Source organism: Neoarius graeffei, chromosome 14 (genome assembly GCF_027579695.1).
Source record: "Neoarius graeffei isolate fNeoGra1 chromosome 14, fNeoGra1.pri, whole genome shotgun sequence".
In the NCBI taxonomy this organism is placed as follows: domain Eukaryota; kingdom Metazoa; phylum Chordata; class Actinopteri; order Siluriformes; family Ariidae; genus Neoarius; species Neoarius graeffei.
The window spans coordinates 4,290,167-4,308,550 of record NC_083582.1 but is presented as its reverse complement, the minus strand read 5'-3'; the positions used below and the strand labels follow the sequence as shown (position 1 = coordinate 4,308,550).

Below are 18,384 nucleotides of genomic sequence, written 5' to 3'. Positions count from 1 at the left end.
GAAGTACGGCAGGCCAGAACTGAGTTCCAAAAACTCTTTTTATTTGCACTTTGCAGTTGCAAGTGTAGACTCTCCCAGCCGCACGCATATACACACACCTCAGTCATCTGGTTCAGGAGAGAGCTCCCTCTGCTCTCTCTCTCTCCTTATATAGGGCGTGGTTGCTGGGAAGACACACAAACACAGGTTAATTCACATCAGGTGTAGTGATTCTGCCACTTACCTTCCCTGACTCCGCCCTCCGGTCACAGACTGACGCTTGACCACGCCCCCACTGCCACATAGGGGTTTCATACGAAAGGGAATGAATACTTATGCACACTCCAGATTTCTGTTTTTTCATCTTAATGTGTTTTTCCGGTTTCTGGTTGAGAGTACGTCGTGCGCATTCTGGCTGCCGCTTTTCACCGGAGCTTTTTTATTTTATTTTCTCTCCTTTTTTTATTTTAATTTTTTTTCTTTTTTCTGTGTTTGATGTTTGTTTGAGTGTTTTAGTCCGCCGGTTGTGGTGTAGCTCCGGACCCAGTTTTGGGCGTCGGTTCCCTCCAGGCCTTGGTTCGCTGTGGGTGATGCCTGTGCTCCCAGCTATGGACTGCAGTGAGCTCGTTGCTCATTTTAACATTGTGGTTGTCCAGTGCTCTGTGCTTTAATGCTTGGTGTGATGTTCCGAGCGATGTTGCTCAGTGGCATCGCGGTGGCTGTACAGGCAGTTTGGGACATACCAGCACTCTGCATGGCGGTGCTTCTGTGCTCGCTTTGTGGATCCATGGCATGGTGCTCGAGCGATGTTGCTGGTGGCATCACGGCGGCTGTGCTGGAGATGTGGGACTTGTTTTCGTGAGTCTTTTGGTAGGACTGTGGCTGCTACACCACTGGAATGATATCCTGACCTCAGTTTGGTGGACTATTTTTTTCTTCTGCCTATTATTGTAAAGCGACCTTGGGTTTTGAGATAGGTGCTATATAAATTGAACATATTTATTATTTATTTAATTATTTAATTATTGTTTGTGTCACAATAAAACACCAATTTTCACCTTTAAAGTGGTAGGCACATTGTGTAAATCAAACAGTGCTAATCCCCCCAAAATCCATTTTAATTCCAGTTTATAATGCAACAAAATACTTTTACAATGTACCTTTTGTAAAACATTACTGTAGAATCAGACCAGGTGGGTGGAGCACAGTAGCATGGCAGGCCAGAACTGAGTTCTCAAAAACCTCTTTTATTGTAGCTTTTCAGCTTTTACATTCACTCTCCCGGGCGCACACACACACACACAAGTGTTCTGGTTGGGGAGAGCTCCCTTTCCCTGCTCTCTCCTTTTAAAGGGCGCGGTCACTGGGGAAGACACAGAAACACAGGTTAATTCCCATCGGGTGCAATGATTCCACCACTTACCTTCCCTGACTCTGACCTCCAGTCACAGACCAACGCTTGGCCACGCCCCTGCTGCCACATACCCCCACCACCCGACTCAGGCTGAGGAGCCATCCGGCCTGCAGCTGACTCCCCCCCCCTTGACAGGAGAGGAAATCCACCACGACCATCTGCGCCCCTGGCCTGTGGACCACCTCGAACTTAAACGGCTGGAGTGCCAGATACCAACGGGTGATCCGTGCGTTGGCATCCTTCATGCGGTGGAGCCACTGCAGGGGCGCATGGTCCGAACAGAGGGTGAAAGGGCGCCCCAGCAGGTAGTAGCGGAGGGTGAGGACTGCCCACTTGATGGCAAGGCACTCCTTTTCAATTGTGCTGTACCTGCCCTCTTGCACCGACAGCTTTCGGCTGAAGTACAGCACTGGACGGTCCTCCCCCTCCACCTCCTAGGACAGAACAGCCCCCAGCCCTCTGTCCGATGCGTCCGTCTGCAAAATAAAGGGGAGAGAAAAGTCAGGGGAGTGGAACAGTGGCCCCCCACACAGTGCAGCCTTTACCTCAGAGAAAGCCTGCTGGCATTGCTCTGTCCACTGGACTGGATCTGGTGCTCCCTTTTTAGTGAGATCAGCCAGTGGGCTGGTGACGTCCGAATAATTAGGTATAAACCTACGACAGTAGCCAGCCAGTCCCAGGAACTGTCTCAACCCCTTTTTGGTCTTGGGCCTCGGGAAGGCTGCAATCGCTGCTGTCTTATTAATTTGGGGACATACCTGCCCATTGCCCAAGTGGAAACCCAGATACCGTACTTCCACCCGCCCAATCACACACTTCTTCAGGTTGGCTGTGAGACCCGCTCGACTCAGTGACCTAAGGACGGCCATCAGGTGTTCCAAGTGCCGCGGCCAGTCATAACTGTAAATAATAATGTAGTCCAAGTAGGCGGCCGCGTAGGTGGTGTGGGGGCGGAGGACCCTATCCACGAGGTGCTGGAAAGTAGCGGGCGCCCCAAACAGCCCAAAAGGAAGTGTGACAAACTGGTGTAAGCCAAACGGTGTGGAAAAGGCCATTTTCTCTCAGGATAGCGGAGTCAAGGGGATCTGCCAATATTCCTTTGTCAAATCCAGTGTCGAATAAAACCGAGCTGTGCCTAGTCGATCGAGCAACTCATCAATACAAGGCATAGGGTACGCATCAAATTTAGACACCGCATTGACTTTTCTATAGTCCACACAGAACCAGACCGACCCATCGGCCTTGGGAACCAAGACCACCGGGCTGCTCCAGTCGCTGTGGGACTCCTCGATGATGCCCATTTCGAGCATGACCTCGAGTTCTTCCCAAACCACCTTTTTTTTGTGTTCCGGCAGACTGTAAGGGTGGCTGCGCACTACTACCCCCAGGGGAGTCTTAATGTGGTGTTCTATGAGGTGGGTGCAGCCAGGCAGCGGCGAGAACACATCAGAAAATTCTGTTTACAACTGGGCGACCTCCGTGAGCTGGTTCGGGGAGAGGTGGTCTCCACAGGGGACCGGAGTGGTGGGCAATGTTAATTTTCTTTTTTGAACCTCTGACCCCAGCTCCACCCAGCTCTGACACCAAGTTGTGTTCAAGTTTCTGATGGTTTATGCTGAAGAATTCTGAGGTAGTCCTCCTTCTTCATTATTCCATCCACTTTGTGCAATGAACCAGTTCCACTGGCAGCAAAACAGCCCCAGAGCATGATGATCCTACCACCACCACCAGCTGGTACAGTGTTCCTCTGTACATGGTGGTCATTGTGGCCAAACAACTCAATTTTTGTCTTATCTGACCATACAGCTTTTCTCCAGAAGGCTTTTTCTTTGTTCGTGTGGTCAGCTTCAAACTTTAGTTAAGCTTGAAGGTGTCGATTTTGGAGCAGGAGGTTATTTCTGGGATAGCAGCCTCTTAGCCCATGGTGATCTGAATTGTAGACAGTGATCCATCAGCTTCCAGTTCATGGCAGGGCTGTGCCATGGTGGTTCCCAGGTTGTTCCTGACCATCCAAACCAATTTCCTTTTAGCTGAGGGTGACAGTTTGGGTTTTCTTGAAGCAAAGTGGCTTGTCAAAGTGACTACACTTCACAATAATCCCTTCCTATCTTTCTTTGAGGAACATTGTTTTTAAAAATTTCAGTCATTTTCTCATGCATTTGGTGACAAACTGGAGATCCTCGGCCCATCTTTACTCCTCAAAGACTCAGCCTTTCCTGGATACTGATTTTGTACCAAATCATGATTACAGCCATCTGTTTCATATCACATCATCATTTAACTGTTTTACCTCATTACTCGCCCTAAATTTCCTCCATCCCAACTTTTTGTATTGAAGGAAGAGGAGGGGCACAAGAACAGAACCCTGGGGGACACCACAAGTAGCAGGGGACATGGAGGCTTGTGTGGACCCAGTTTGACAACTGTCGTCTGTTGGTGAGGAAGGACCGAGACCAGTGGAGGGCTGGGTCAGTGATACCAGTAGCTGGCAGTTGGGAGATAAGTGTGTCATGGATGGATGTATCTGCAGCAGCCAACTAATGATGACAGTGTAAATTTCAGTAAATGCTTTGAGACAGAAAGTAAAAGTCAGTGCTGCTATCAGCTCTGGATCAAATTCCCATTGACTCGTTGTCTGACTCCACCCTCAGCACCTCCTCAGATCACATCCATAAGATCTCAGTCTTCGACATCCTCAGCTGTGTTTTTCTGTCTTTTTTCCTGATGTTGTTGTACATTTTATTTATTAATAAAACTGACAATAAATACAAACAAATAGAAAGTAAATGCATTTTAATGATTCATATTTTTATCTTTTTTCCTTCTATCAGAATGGATACTGAGATGACGATGTTTTCTTTTTCAATTTTTTAATGATGTTATCTGAGCTGCTCTAGCTCACAGTTACACACTAACACACATCGCAGTCTCCTGTGATGAGGAAATCACAGGAGACAACAATGTTCAGCTTTAAAGTGGTCGGCATGTTGTGTAAATCAAATGGTGCTAACCCCCCCAAAATCCATTTTCATTCCAGCTTGTAATGTGACAAAACAGAACAAACACCAAGGGGGATGAATACTTTTACAAGATACTGTTTATATATATATATATATATATATATAGTGGTTAGCACTGTTGCCTCACAGCAAGAAGGTCCAGGTTCGAGCCCCGTGGCCGGCAAGGGCCTTTCTGTGTGGAGTTTGCATGTTCTCCCCGCGTCCACGTGGGTTTCCTCCGGGTGCTCCGGTTTTCCCCACAGTCCAAAGACATGCAGGTTAGGTTAACTGGTGACTCTAAATTGACCGTAGGTGTGAATGTGAGTGTGAATGGTTGTCTGTGTCTATGTGTCAGCCCTGTGATGACCTGGCGACTTGTCCAGGGTGTACCCCGCCTCTCGCCCGTAGTCAGCTGGGATAGGCTCCAGCTTGCCTGCGACCCTGTAGAACAGGATAAAGCAGCTAGACATAATGAGATGAGATGAAATTATATATATATATATATATATATATATATATATATATATATATATATATATATATACACATATATATATATATATATATATACATACAGTGGTGCTTGAAAGTTTGTGAACCCTTTAGAATTTTCTATATTTCTGCATAAATATGACCAAAAACATCATCAGATTTCCACACAAGTCCTAAAAGTAGATAAAGAGAACCCAGTTAAACAAATGAGACAAAAATATTATACTTGGTCATTTATTTATTGAGGAAAATGATCCAATATTACATATCTGTGAGCGGCAAAAGTATGTGAACCTCTAGGATTAGCAGTTCATTTGAAGGTGAAATTCGAGTCAGGTGTTTTCAATCAATGGGATGACAATCAGGTGTGAGTGGGCACCCTGTTTTATTTAAAGAACAGGGATATATCAAAGTCTGATCTTCACAACACATGTTTGTGGAAGTGTATCATGGCACGAACAAAGGAGATTTCTGAGGACCTCAGAAAAAGCGTTGTTGATGCTCATCAGGCTGGAAAAGGTTACAAAACCATCTCTAAAGAGTTTGGACTCCACCAATCCACAGTCAGGCAGATTGTGTACAAATGGAGGAAATTCAGGACCATTGTTATCCTCCCCAAGAGTGGTCGACCAACAAAGATCACTCCAAGAGCAAGGCGTGTAATAGTCGGCAAGTTCACAAAGGACCCCAGGGTAACTTCTAAGCAACTGAAGGCCTCTCTCACATTGGCTAATGTTAATGTTCATGAGTCCATCATCAGGAGAACACTGAACAACAATGGTTTGCATGGCAGGGTTGCAAGGAGAAAGCCACTGCTCTTCAAAAGAACATTGCTGCTCATCTGCAGTTTGCTAAAGATCATGTGGACAAGCCAGAAGGCTATTGGAAAAATGTCTTGTGGATGGATGAGACCAAAATAGAACTTTTTTGTTTAAATGAGAAGTGTTATGTTTGGAGAAAGGAAGACACTGCATTCCAGCATAAGAACCCTATCCCATCTGTGAAACATGGTGGTGGTAGTATCATGGTTTGGGCCTGTTTTGCTGCATCTGGGCCAGGACGGCTTGCCATCATTGATGGAACAATGAATTCTGAATTATACCAGCGAATTCTAAAGGAAAATGTCACAACATCTGTCCATGAACTGAATCTCAAGAGAAGGTGGGTCATGCAGCAAGACAACGACCCTAAGCACACAAGTTGTTCTACCAAAGAATGGTTAAAGAAGAATAAAGTTAATGTTTTGGAATGGCCAAGTCAAAGTCCTGACCTTAATCCAATCAAAATGTTGTGGAAGGACCTGAAGCGAGCAGTTCATGTGAGGAAACCCACCAACATCCCAGAGTTGAAGCTGTTCTGTACGGAGGAACGGGCTAAAATTCCTCCAAGCCGGTGTGCAGGACTGATCAACAGTTCCTGGAAATGTTTAGTTGCAGTTATTGCTGCACAAGGGGGTCACACCAGATACTGAAAGCAAAGGTTCACATACTTTTGCCACTTACAGATATGTAATATTAGATCATTTTCATTAATAAATAAATGACCAAGTATAATATGTTTGTCTCATTTGTTTAACTTGGTTCTCTTTATCGACTTTTAGGACTTGTGTGAAAATCTGATGATGTTTTAGGTCATATTTATGCCGAAATATAGAAAATTCTAAAGGGTTCACAAAGTTTCAAGCACCACTGTATATACCATGACCATATATACGTCACACACACACATACACACACACCATATGTGTGTGTGACAGGAAGAACGACACGCTGACATGACCAACAGAACAGCTTTTTCTTTGGACTACATTTGATCACCATTTCACATGTAATTGTCATCAGTCACAGATTGTGCTTTTTGTACAGAACACATGAACTTTCAACACACTGCATGAAGATGAGATGCTAATCTGATGAGGTTTAACACAATAGATTCACAAACTATGTTCAGGTTGTAAGAAGACAAAGGAATGAAGAGGCTGCCGTGATAACTGCTTCAATCACATTTCTTTGTTTCTTGCACGCACACACACACACACACACACACACACACACACACACACACACACACATACATATATATATATATATATATATATATTACACAGAAATGAGTGTGATACTGGGAAATACACCACTGGTATTTTTCATCTGAGCTCCATCCGGGACATGGAGAACCAAAACCGTGACATAAATCTCTATAAGTCACTCATGAGAAAATTGATGAATTGTTTTGATAAATTTGGGGACTTTTTGTTTGTGAATGTGTCGATATAATAAAAAGAAAATCACACGTTGGCTTGAGGATGTGAAGTTTATCTTCTCATGTTGAAAAACTCACATTTTTCCGACGAAATACATCAAAGATCTTAGTGACATATTTCCTGATATTTCACTCCAATAATGTCACTCCCAGTGTTTTCCCGCTGACTAAATGGCAAACCGGTTCAAAATTAAAATTATTTAGATTAATTTGTGTATTTTTTTGTGGATGTGTCCATATCATATAAAGAACATTACACAGTGTTGTGACGATATGAAGTTATTACTCTCGGTTCATTGTTCACTTCACTCACTCGTAATATATAGTCACCACTTGAAGATAAACTTCATATCTTACAAACTTCACATATATATATATGGCGGCACGGTGGTGTAGTGGTTAGCGCTGTCGCCTCACAGCAAGAAGGTCCGGGTTCGAGCCCCGTGGCCGGCGAGGGCCTTTCTGTGTGGAGTTTGCATGTTCTCCCCGTGTCCGCGTGGGTTTCCTCCGGGTGCTCCGGTTTCCCCCAAAGACATGCAGGTTAGGTTAACTGGTGACTCTAAATTGAGTGTAGGTGTGAATGTGAGTGTGAATGGTTGTCTGTGTCTATGTGTCAGCCCTGTGATGACCTGGTGACTTGTCCAGGGTGTACCCCGCCTTTCGCCCGTAGTCAGCTGGGATAGGCTCCAGCTTGCCTGCAACCCTGTAGAACAGGATAAAGTGGTTAGAGATAATGAGATGAGATATATAGATATATATGCACACAATGTTAGAGGTGCAGCACTGTGTCTCATTTCTGACACTAAATGAGATAATCACTCGCCTCCTGGAGTTAAAATGTGGTGATATCAATGTGACATTACAAAATCTATGCGTAATTTCATATCATCTTGAAATGTAGTCAAAATGTTTTGTGTATATTTATTTAATAATTAACTCGATGTACCTCGATGCACTTCCAATGTACAAGAGAAGTAATTTAACACCAGCAGCAGATTCAACACCAGTCTCCGCCCACTGACTGTGAGAGTCCCTCGGAGGCGCGTCTGCCTTCTGTGTATTCGGCTATGAAGAGACGCTCTTTGTTGTGAAAGAGTGATCCAGGTCCATCATAAGTGAAGAGTGAACTAAATCAGGGGTTCTCAACTTTTTCTGCTTCGAGGCCCACCTATTCATACTTGTCATGAGTCAAGGCCCATTAAAAAAGATCCCCAATTATTTTAGCTCATCTATTGTATTAGAATCTAATAATCTATTGTAAAGTGTATTAATGGGATGCGACATCACTCCCTGTCACAGATGGGAGCCCAGGAATTAATTAAATGCAATAAAACAAGATGTTTGTAATTGTAGGTATTATATTTAAAACTGTATGGATGTGCCAGAAGCCAAAACCTACATGCAGGTCATTCTCAATCAGAAAGGATTAATGATCCAAAAGCGAAGTCTCGTCCATTAACACAAGAACTTATTGCCATGTTTTTTGATCAGCAAACTAGCAAGTTATTAAAACCAAGAAGTTCACTCAAAAGAAGTGGATGTAGAAACCACTCAATGGGCTCAGATCCTTACACGCTAACAAAGAAGGATTTTTCTTATGAAAGAAAAGTTTACTTGCGAAATGTGACATTAAAAGGGCCATACGATTTTGAGTAGTCATTAGACGCAGGGAGGTTAATTCTGTTCTAATACCATCGACAGCTTTAATGGTTTCATTAACAAAGCTGGCCAAGCGATAATGTGTTAATTCTACATTCTTCCATAGATCAGCTACACCAAAATGAGGAAACATTGATGTCCAAAACCTGTGCCACCGAGTAGTAAGATGATGTTCCAGGGGTGGAAAATTATGAATAACATCTCGTTTTGGGCGATGAGCAGAGAGAGGATGGATAGCAGTGATAGCGTTTTTGAGTTGTATGGGAGCGCAAATGCCTGACCACTTAGTGGGAAACGAAACAAGGAGATTACTATTACCGCAGTACCAGTACCAGTTTAATGCCAATTTAACACCAGGATAATTATTAGGGTGTGGTGGAACGCAATTAGGATGAGCTCTACATGTATTTTTGATATATCCGATACTGTTGAGTGTACAATCAGTTAGCGGAGGTTTACATCGGCATGAATTTGGGATCCAGCGAGGACATGGAGAGGTGACGGAATTCTGATCATATATCTGCTTACATTGAGACTTAGGAATGTGTCCTAAATAAATATTACTTTTTTGAGAGTAATTCATTCTAAAACAATGAGGGAAAGTGAAATTAGAAGGCATATCTACTTTCAGAGTAGTGAGAATAGAATCTTGTAATATAATGTCGGGGGTATTTGTGCCATGTACTGAAGAAGTCTGGTTTAACTTTGCTACCACAGAAGGGTGAGGAGAGTAATTACAGAAAGGGCCCCAAAATTTAGAAGGTTGGCCTTTTGGCCCCCAAGCATAATATAAAGCTTCAGAGCATAACGGCAAAGGTGGGCGTGTAATAATAGTGGAGGATGGCATCAAATGACATACATAACAACTTTCATTTGTGTGAGCCCGTGCAGTCCAGTTAGCAAATTGCCAGAAGATGTTGTCCCGAGGTCCAGCTCCAGCGGGTAACCCTGCTCCGAGCAATAGGAAAATGATCACGAAGGCTCGGGCGGGTAACCCTGCCCCGAGCAGAGATGCAGCAGCCACGAAGGCTCGGGCGGGTAACCCTGCCCCGAGCAGAGATGAAGCGGACACGAATGCTCGGGCGGGTAACCCTGCCCCGAGCAAGGGAGTGATCCTGAAGGCTCGGGCGGGTAGCCCTGCCCCGAGTAGTGATGTCATGAGACCCGCGATGTGGACCATCATGGATTGTAGTGAGGTGGTTCGGTTCCACGGTTCCAAATCTGGACTGGGCGCAAGATCTCTTCCCCCCTTTGTTCACAACGTCTCACGGGCAGTAACGGATTCTCAGTCAGCCGGGCTGCACAACTCAGTCAGCGTTTGCACACAGGTCAATTCTATAGCACAGAGAAAGGGAGAGAGAAAGAGAGAGAGAGAGAAAGAGACTAGATAGGGACACAAAAAGCGTTAATAGCAACTGATTGTAACACAACTTTATTACGGAGCCTTCTTCAGTCGGGTGGCATGAATCCACTGTGGAAAAAGGTCAGTTAAAACAGCAGTACGAGTAATGGCGACTATTTCTGCAGGCTCACTATATCGAGGTTTTCCCAATTGTCCAAATCGTTTAAAAAATTGCACCAGCACCTTATCTCCCACTTGGAAGGGGTGTGTGTTTGCCGATGGTGGAAGTGATATTGTACTATTGACCTTATTACAAATTTCATGCAATTTATCGATAAGGGCTGCAGAATACTCATCCATATGTGTCTTCAAATCAGAGGTACCCAGAGCCGGAGTCCCTTTTCTCCAGGGGACAGGGAACGGTCGCCCAAAAATGATCTCGTAGGGGGAATAGCCGCCGAGACTAGGCTTCGATGTCATGCGAATTTCGGCCAGTGTGGCTGGCAATAGGTCTACCCAATTTCTGGAACCCGTGGTCTGCATAGCCTTAGTTAGTTTGTCTTTCAATGTTCGATTAGTACGCTCTACGATACCAGAAGATTGAGGATGGTATGGAATGTGAAAGCGCCAGTTTAGTGAAAGATACTTACACAGATCTTGTGTGACCTTTGAGGCGAAAGGGGTACCTTTGTCTGAGTCTATGGCATCTGGAACCCCATAACGAGGTATTATTTCTTTTGCCAACGTACGAGTCACTACCTTTGCATTCTCTCTAGAACACGGAAAGGCTTCTACCCATTTAGAAAATTTGTCCACAATCACCAAGAGATATTTAAACGGCCCACAGGGAGGCATGTGTGTGAAGTCAATTTGCCATTCTGAGAATGGAGATGTCGGTATGGGTAAACACTCGTGTTTCGCGACTGCTTTGGAGTGATTGTTCTGTGCGCAGATGAGGCATCTCTCGAGAATTGAATCCACCAAACTGTTTAGATTAGCTATACAGAAAAGTTTGTTCATGTCCCCCTTTACCCCCCTTCGTGCACGGTGTGTTACGCCATGAAATTCACGCACAAGGAAAGGAAGGCAATGTGATGGAAGGCAAAGACGGCCATCTTGGCTGTACCATAGGCCATCAGAGGCGACATAAGCATCTTGTAGCTGCCAAAAGGCAGAATCATTTGGAGAAGCTGAAGCCTGTAAAGAGATAAGGTCTAAATCTGGGATCAAACTACTAGCAAGACAAGATGTATTACATGATGAAGAGTCTAGACCAGGAGACATGACACCAGAAGCAGCAGCAAATTTCGCCATACGATCAGCAAGAGAGTTACCCATTCGTTCAGGGGTGTTTCCCGAGGCATGCGCTTTAGTCTTGACTATAGCGAGTGACCTAGGGAGATGACAAGAATCAATAAGATTTTGTACTAAGGTTGAGTGTGAAATGGGCTTCCCATCTGCTGCGTGGAAGCCCCGTGACTGCCAAATCTTCCCAAAATCATGAGCCACCCCAAAGGCATAACGAGAGTCTGTGTAGATAGTGACGTCCTTGCCCTGAAACAAAATACAGGCACGCATTAGTGCATACAATTCGGCTGCCTGAGCGGAAGAGAACGGGAGAGCATAGGCCTCGTGTACAATGTCAGGCAGGGAACACACAGAATAGCCACAGAGGAAAACATTATCTGAAGGTTTAGAACAAGAGCCATCAACAAAGATTACTTCCCCAGTCTCCAGAGGGCTGGAGGAAAGATCAGGCCTGATACTGGTAGTATGCAAGATTTCAGATAGACAGTCATGATCAGTGTCCTCTAAGGTGTCGTCCTGAGAGTTAAGAAGGCGTGCGAGAGCGTGACCTACAGTATTAGAGGATGCGGTTCGAATTTCGAGATTATCAGTAGAAAGGAGAATGGTTTCATATCCGGAGCGTCGCTGTGCAGTCATATGTTGAGTCTGCAAATTTTGCAATACCTGTTTAACTTGATGTGACGAGTGCAAGATCAGTGGGTGAGACAAAACCAATTTCTCTGCATCTGAAACCATCATAGCACAGGCGGCGACAGCTCTTAGACACGCAGGCAAGCCTTGAGCAACAGTGTCTAATGTTTTAGATAAGAACGCACACGGACGAATCCCCCCTCCATGCTCCTGAGCCAAAACACCAGACGCCGTACCTTGTTGTTCACAGGAGTAGAGATGAAAGGGCTTGGAGTAGTCAGGTAAACCCAGAGCTGGGGCGGAGCAGAGAGCGCTTTTGAGGGAGTGATAAGCGTTAATCATAGTGTCAGTCCAGGTCAAAGGATGTCGCTGTGGGTCTTGAGGAGAGATTGCAGCACGGAGAATCTTGTCATAGGAGGAGCAGTCAGGGATCCATTGTCTGCAGTAATTGATAAGACCCAGAAAAGACATGAGGGCATGCTTAGTGGCAGGACGTTTCGTGTCTAGAATCGCCTGCACCCGATCAGCTGACAGCTTACGACAACCTTGTGAAAGTTCAAAGCCCAGATACTTAACAGTGTCTTTGCAGAACTGGAGCTTGGTTCTGGAAACCTTGAAACCCTTTTTTGCCAGATGTTGGAGCAGGTGCAATGATGCGGCTTGGCAGATTTCTGGGGACTCAGCGGATATCAGAAGATCATCGGCGTAGGTCAGGATCACAGAGCCCTGGGGGAGGGAGAGGTCACAAAGTGCGTTACGAATTACAGCTGAAAACACAGCTGGAGAGTCAATAAAACCTTGTGGTAGGCGTGTCCAAGTATACTGCTTCCGTCTGTGCGTGAACGCAAACAAAGGCTGTGTGTTTTCTCCAACCGGAACGCTGAAAAAAGCAGAGCAGAGATCAATGACGGAGAAACAGCAATGATCAGCAGGAACTTGTGATATTACAGAGGAAACGTCAGGTACAATAGGTGCTACAGGAACAATTAGTTCATTGATCTTACGCAAGTCCTGCGTAAAACGCCAGGTACCGTCTGGCTTGGGCACGGGGTTGACAGGTGTATTATACGGGCTGATACACTCTCTCACCACGCCTTGTTCAAGGAGAGACCGTAGGATGACATCGATCCCTTTGACTTTATCCTCAGAGAGAGGATACTGGTTAACATAAACAGGGAGCAGATGTTTCAGCTTAGCTTCATAAGGAACACAATTAACCAGGCCTACCTCATCCTTCTGTTCAGCCCAAAGAGAGGAGGGAATTTCAGCCAAAGCCGTAGAAGGGTCAGCAGAGGGAATAACAGAGTTTACAGAAGTCATGCAAACAGCAGAGATATTTGGCACAGTCACATGTGAAGAAAGATAAGATAAAGCAGGAGGCAGCGAGTCAGGAGTGCAAATTGTCATCTTGGATCCCTGAAACGAAATGGATAAATGTAACAGGCTCATTAGATCCCGTCCCATTAAGTTAAAAGGACACTGTGACATCAACACAAAAGAGTGATGTTTACGAAGTGCTGGGTCAGCGGGACAGGTTACCAGTAACGGAGGAGTGCAAGGGGAAGGAAAAGGGACCCCATCAATTCCCACAGAGCGAACGGTTTTGTTAGACATCGGACCCTCATATGACTTTCCCACCGAGGACATTGTAGCACCAGTGTCAATTAAGAAAGGGAGCACCTTTCCATCCACAACTAATTCTACAACAGGCAAATCACTAGCTAGATAAGAGTCGAAAGAACAATGTAACATCATGGGGTCACAGCTCTGTAGGCAGCTCTATGCTCGATATGGGCCTACGTTTGCAGTAGGCAAAGCAGGAGAAGGAGGGGGAGGAGAAGGAAAAGACACACCACGCTGAAGATTAGAAGAAGAAGCAGAAGCAGCTCTTTGACGTGCCCTATCCTCATCTATCCGTTTCTTTCTACACTCGCGCTTCCAATGTCCTTCTTTACCGCAATAATAGCACAATCTATCACTGGGGAATCCCTTATTCCCCGCCCGTCCTTGTGGATCACCCCAATTCTGTTGTGAGTAACCACTAGCAACGGAAAGACAAGCCACCTGCTTAGTATCCAAAAGATCATCTCCCTCCAAAATTCTAATCTTCTCCCCTAGAGCTCTCACTATCATATTACTCCGGTCACTCAAATGATGTTTCAACACCTTCTGCACATCAGGACGACAATTATTCAGAAATGTCGAGATAAAGAGAGGATTGCTTTGCTGCTGGTTCAGTGGCATATTTCCCAAACAAGTCCATGTCTCGCTAAAGCGTGTCAAAAACTTGGAAGTGAGTTCAGCCTTCTCCTGTTTACAATTAGTAACCTGTGAAAGATCACGGCTAGCCTGTCTTCGTGAGAGCAGATAACGCGTCAATTGTTCCCTTAATTCTCTCATAGCTCTATCAATATCTTTCCAGTAAAACCTCATTACCTGTTTGGTCGTAGTCTGACCATCTTCTTCTTCCTTAACCTCCGTAACAGCATAGTCGTCATTCTCCGGTTTCAGACAAGGGACGGCTGCTAACAATGCATCTTCATCATATTTATCACCGAGAACAGCATGCATGAGAAGGCGATAATCTGCACCAACCATTTGTTTGTGCCTGCACATTCTTACGAGCATGTCTACGAAATTGACTGGGTTGTTTATCGAAGGCAATAGCTTGATAATGTCTTTTAATTCTGATGCTGAAGGCGGATAGATCTTAAATCCCTTTCCTCTTCGCGCCCACACACAAGCTGTGTTTATTTCATCGTCAGAATCCGTATGAGATTCGTTTGTCTCGTTTCTTCTGCTCATTACAGTTTTCCTTCTAGCGCCTGTGTTATGAGATACGCTAGGAACGTTATCAGCGGGACATGAAGCGTTCGCCGGTGTATCTACAGGAATGTTTGGAATGTTTCTTGTTTCCTCGATCAGCGGAGGAGCAGAGGCTAGGGATCTAAATAAAGCAGGTTGCACCTCTGCATTGCGCTTGGGATGTGGTATTGAATTCTTTTGTTCTTTCGTCTCTTTAATTTTCTGAAAATGATCCCAAATTGGCTTCATTCTAATCCACTCTAAATAACCTTTGGTCATGTAATCATAATCCCATTCTGGGTTGCCAAATCCTTCATATATCTGTTTGTGTGCCGAAATTAGATACTCTGGTCTAAAAGTCCCTGCACGAGGATAAATTAACCGAGACTGAAATTGTTTCGTAGACCAATCGGCTAGAAGGTCCAGCCAAGGAGCAGTATAGAATCCCAAATCACATCGATTCATCCAATCCCGTGGAGTGTCTTCAGAATCGGGTCTGAGTACCTCTTTACTACCACAACTACCCCCCATGGCCGCACGAAGGAATCAAAGATTAAAAGCGCGCTCTTCTCGTGACAGTTCTCCCCCTTGAAGTGTCTTCACGAGGCTTACCGTCCCGTAAACAAATATTACGAGGTTTACCAGCCCAATCCCGTGGCTCTACTAGCCCCGTCTCGTCCCGTAAACAAGAGTCTAAAATAAATAAAGGTCTAATCTAATCTTCAGTCTACGAGGGTCCTTACGTCCCGTGCCTCCACACGAGGTTTACCTGAATTTACTGGGTCTCTATTTTTGAAATTACTACCAACCAGGCGGTCAACCAATCAATAACCAATCAAATTATAAATTAAAATTAAATTTACTCACCTGGTTGGCAGTATCCCACTTCTGACACCAAATTGTTGGGTTCACCCAGAAAGAGACCCTGGATTCCTTCGTGAATGCCTTCCCTTCGGGCCCGAAGGAGACAAGGAGACAAGGAGACGAATCGCTCAGAAACAGACAGGAGAACACGTGTGGGTTGTTCACATGCCAGTTTATTCGCTCGCTTCGTCTAAATGAAAACATTTGTGGGAATGTCTTATAGTGTTGCTGTGTTTATGTTTTGTCTTCGTGTGTGTGTGTGTGTCTATGTGTGTGTGTCTATGTAGAAGTGTGTAATGATCTTGAATCAATCATAATAATATAATAACATATTTTTTGCTGACAATAAGGTACAGATAGATGTTATGTCTGATTCTTCGTGGAATAGTTTGGAATGTATAAACATAGATAATGTTTAATGTTTGCCTACGAAGAAGGTCAAAAAACACTAGTTTGCACAGAAAGGATCGTACTAATTCTTAATGATTAACATGAATAATTCTTAATACATGAATGTGTGGTCAGTCAGTAAATTACATCTTGATTATCTTGATTCCATCAACATAAGTAATTAACAAATAACAATCAGCTCTTAATAATGAATGTTATAAGAGAATAAACATAAAAAAAAAGAACAACTTAACCACAAGTACAATGAGAATATGTCTGAAAGAGAGAGAACAATTAAACCACTAACAGGATTAAACTTATAACTAAATTAGGTTAATTCTCTTAAACTAAAAATCCTTAGAATCATGAGATCTTAATTATAATTATAATATCATTATAAAACTAATCTAGAACTATGAAACTAACATTAATCACGGAATGTATTCATTAATTACGGGATCTATAAAACTAATATTAATCATTACCATAGTATATTTCAATATATTTCAGTGTATTTCATAGCCTTTATGAAGCCATGACCTAAGATTCAACTGAATGAATAAGCATAATCATGAACTTTAATTCTACTATTTCTGAGTGTGGTATGAGTCGATCTGACACTAAAACAGACCTTCAGACACGTCTCTGTTCAAAAATACACATTCATAAACAAAATGTTCCCAAACAATGTCCAGCCGGACCTAAGGTCATTTCAAACTAAATCTTAACACAGAATAAGCTAAGAATCACTATTTCACTAAACTTACATATACACCTACATATATCCTGATTTAACCTACTGATTCTGATTCATATTCTGATCATAATCTACATATAATAAATTTTTGACCCAACAGTAGAATAAATTTTGATCCTATTTTAGCTGTTATTAATACAAAGACAATAGTTATGCATACTATTAATTAACTTAATGTGAAGATAATTAACAGATAATCAACAGATTTTAAGTTCTTTTTAAGATTGTGTTTATTTTTAGTCTTTTATATTTGTAGTTATTTGTATCTGTACATGACCCCACCAGCTTTGCTGATCAATTTATCGTGTTTAAATAATGTCATTCATTCATTCATTCATTCATTCATTCATTATGAATTGGAAAATTATCCATCCATTGAGTTCCCCGCCATCTCAAACTATCTGGTGCTGCAGGTGTCGTTCTACATGGACACACAGATGAAAACCTGGAAGAGCATGGAGGAGAACAACTTTTTATATGTGGCTGGGTTAAAGATCTGGGGATCAGGACACTACAAGATAAATCTTGTATTGTTTTTGCCTGGGTAAGGAGGAGTTTCTGGGCTTTTTGTCCACATCTTTGCGATGGTTGCTTGAACGCTACAAGTTTCAGTATCGGATGAAAACAAACCACAGCCACTCGATTCTCAATCCTCCTGATCTTCTCTTCCAGCAGGCATCACAGATCCATATAATTTACCCACAAACGTATTTATTTATTCTGCCCACTGCACTCTCTCTCTCTCTCTCTCTGTATGTGTATACACACACGGGTTAAATGTAAAGGAGGAATGTGACAAAAATAAAGGCTTGTTCTCCTTAATTCACCCACAAATGTATTTATTCCACTTGAAAAGTGTTCGGCAAACCAGCTACTGGATTTAGGACACTACAACATCCCGAACTATTTAATGTTTGGCTTCAAACTTGATAAAAATTCGCAGCCCACTAGATGGCGTTCCATGGCCCATTGGGCCATGGCCCAGTTGTTGAGAAACACTGAACGAAAGCACTACTTTGGCTACGACATTGTTTGGGAAAACCATGTTAACTTAACAATGGATCTTAAGAGGCGGTCAAAGACACTCTCAACCTTAAGAGTCTTTTTGGAAATCCACCCCTGATGTATAAAACTAATTTTTAATAATTTTTAAACTGGTTTTAACAGGTTACCATGATGATATTATTAATTCATGAATAATGGTGTAGAGAAAGACTGTATTAAAAGTCTCAGCATGCTAGACTCTAAAAACATCCTTTTAAAAATTATTAAATTTCTCACATATCACATAATGATACTGTAAGGCCCTTTTAAAATAGCAATGATTTGGCCTTTACTATGTTAATAATTTTATTTAAATTAATTACACTGTGTTTATGGAAAATGACTGTAATTACTACAATGTGCTGGTTTCTTTTATTTGGACATGATGGATGTTTCCTGCTGAAATGTATAAAAAAAAGACAGACATTCTTACACATTA

At 43.3% G+C, this 18,384-nt stretch overlaps 2 protein-coding genes across 2 annotated transcripts in view; both read right to left on the bottom strand.

Moving 5' to 3' along the window:
* LOC132897904 (carbohydrate sulfotransferase 3-like) overlaps window positions 1–18,384 on the bottom strand; it is a 166,384-nt gene that overhangs the window by 60,946 nt on the left and 87,054 nt on the right. The gene's annotated exons all lie outside the window — the stretch shown is intronic.
* Window positions 9,961–15,933, bottom strand: LOC132897902 (protein NYNRIN-like). Its single transcript, XM_060939166.1, has 3 exons — window positions 15,758–15,933; window positions 12,883–12,965; window positions 9,961–12,811 (listed from the first exon to the last, which is right to left on the bottom strand). Exon 3 carries the CDS (start codon window positions 12,554–12,556, stop codon window positions 10,241–10,243), a length of 2,316 nt encoding a protein of 771 aa, XP_060795149.1. The 5' UTR covers window positions 12,557–12,811; window positions 12,883–12,965; window positions 15,758–15,933; the 3' UTR covers window positions 9,961–10,240.

Coding starts and splice junctions, on each gene's coding strand:
- LOC132897902 (XM_060939166.1), bottom strand. CDS start 12,556: ATGTCTTTTCTGGGTCTTATCAATTACTGCAGACAATGGATCCCTGAC.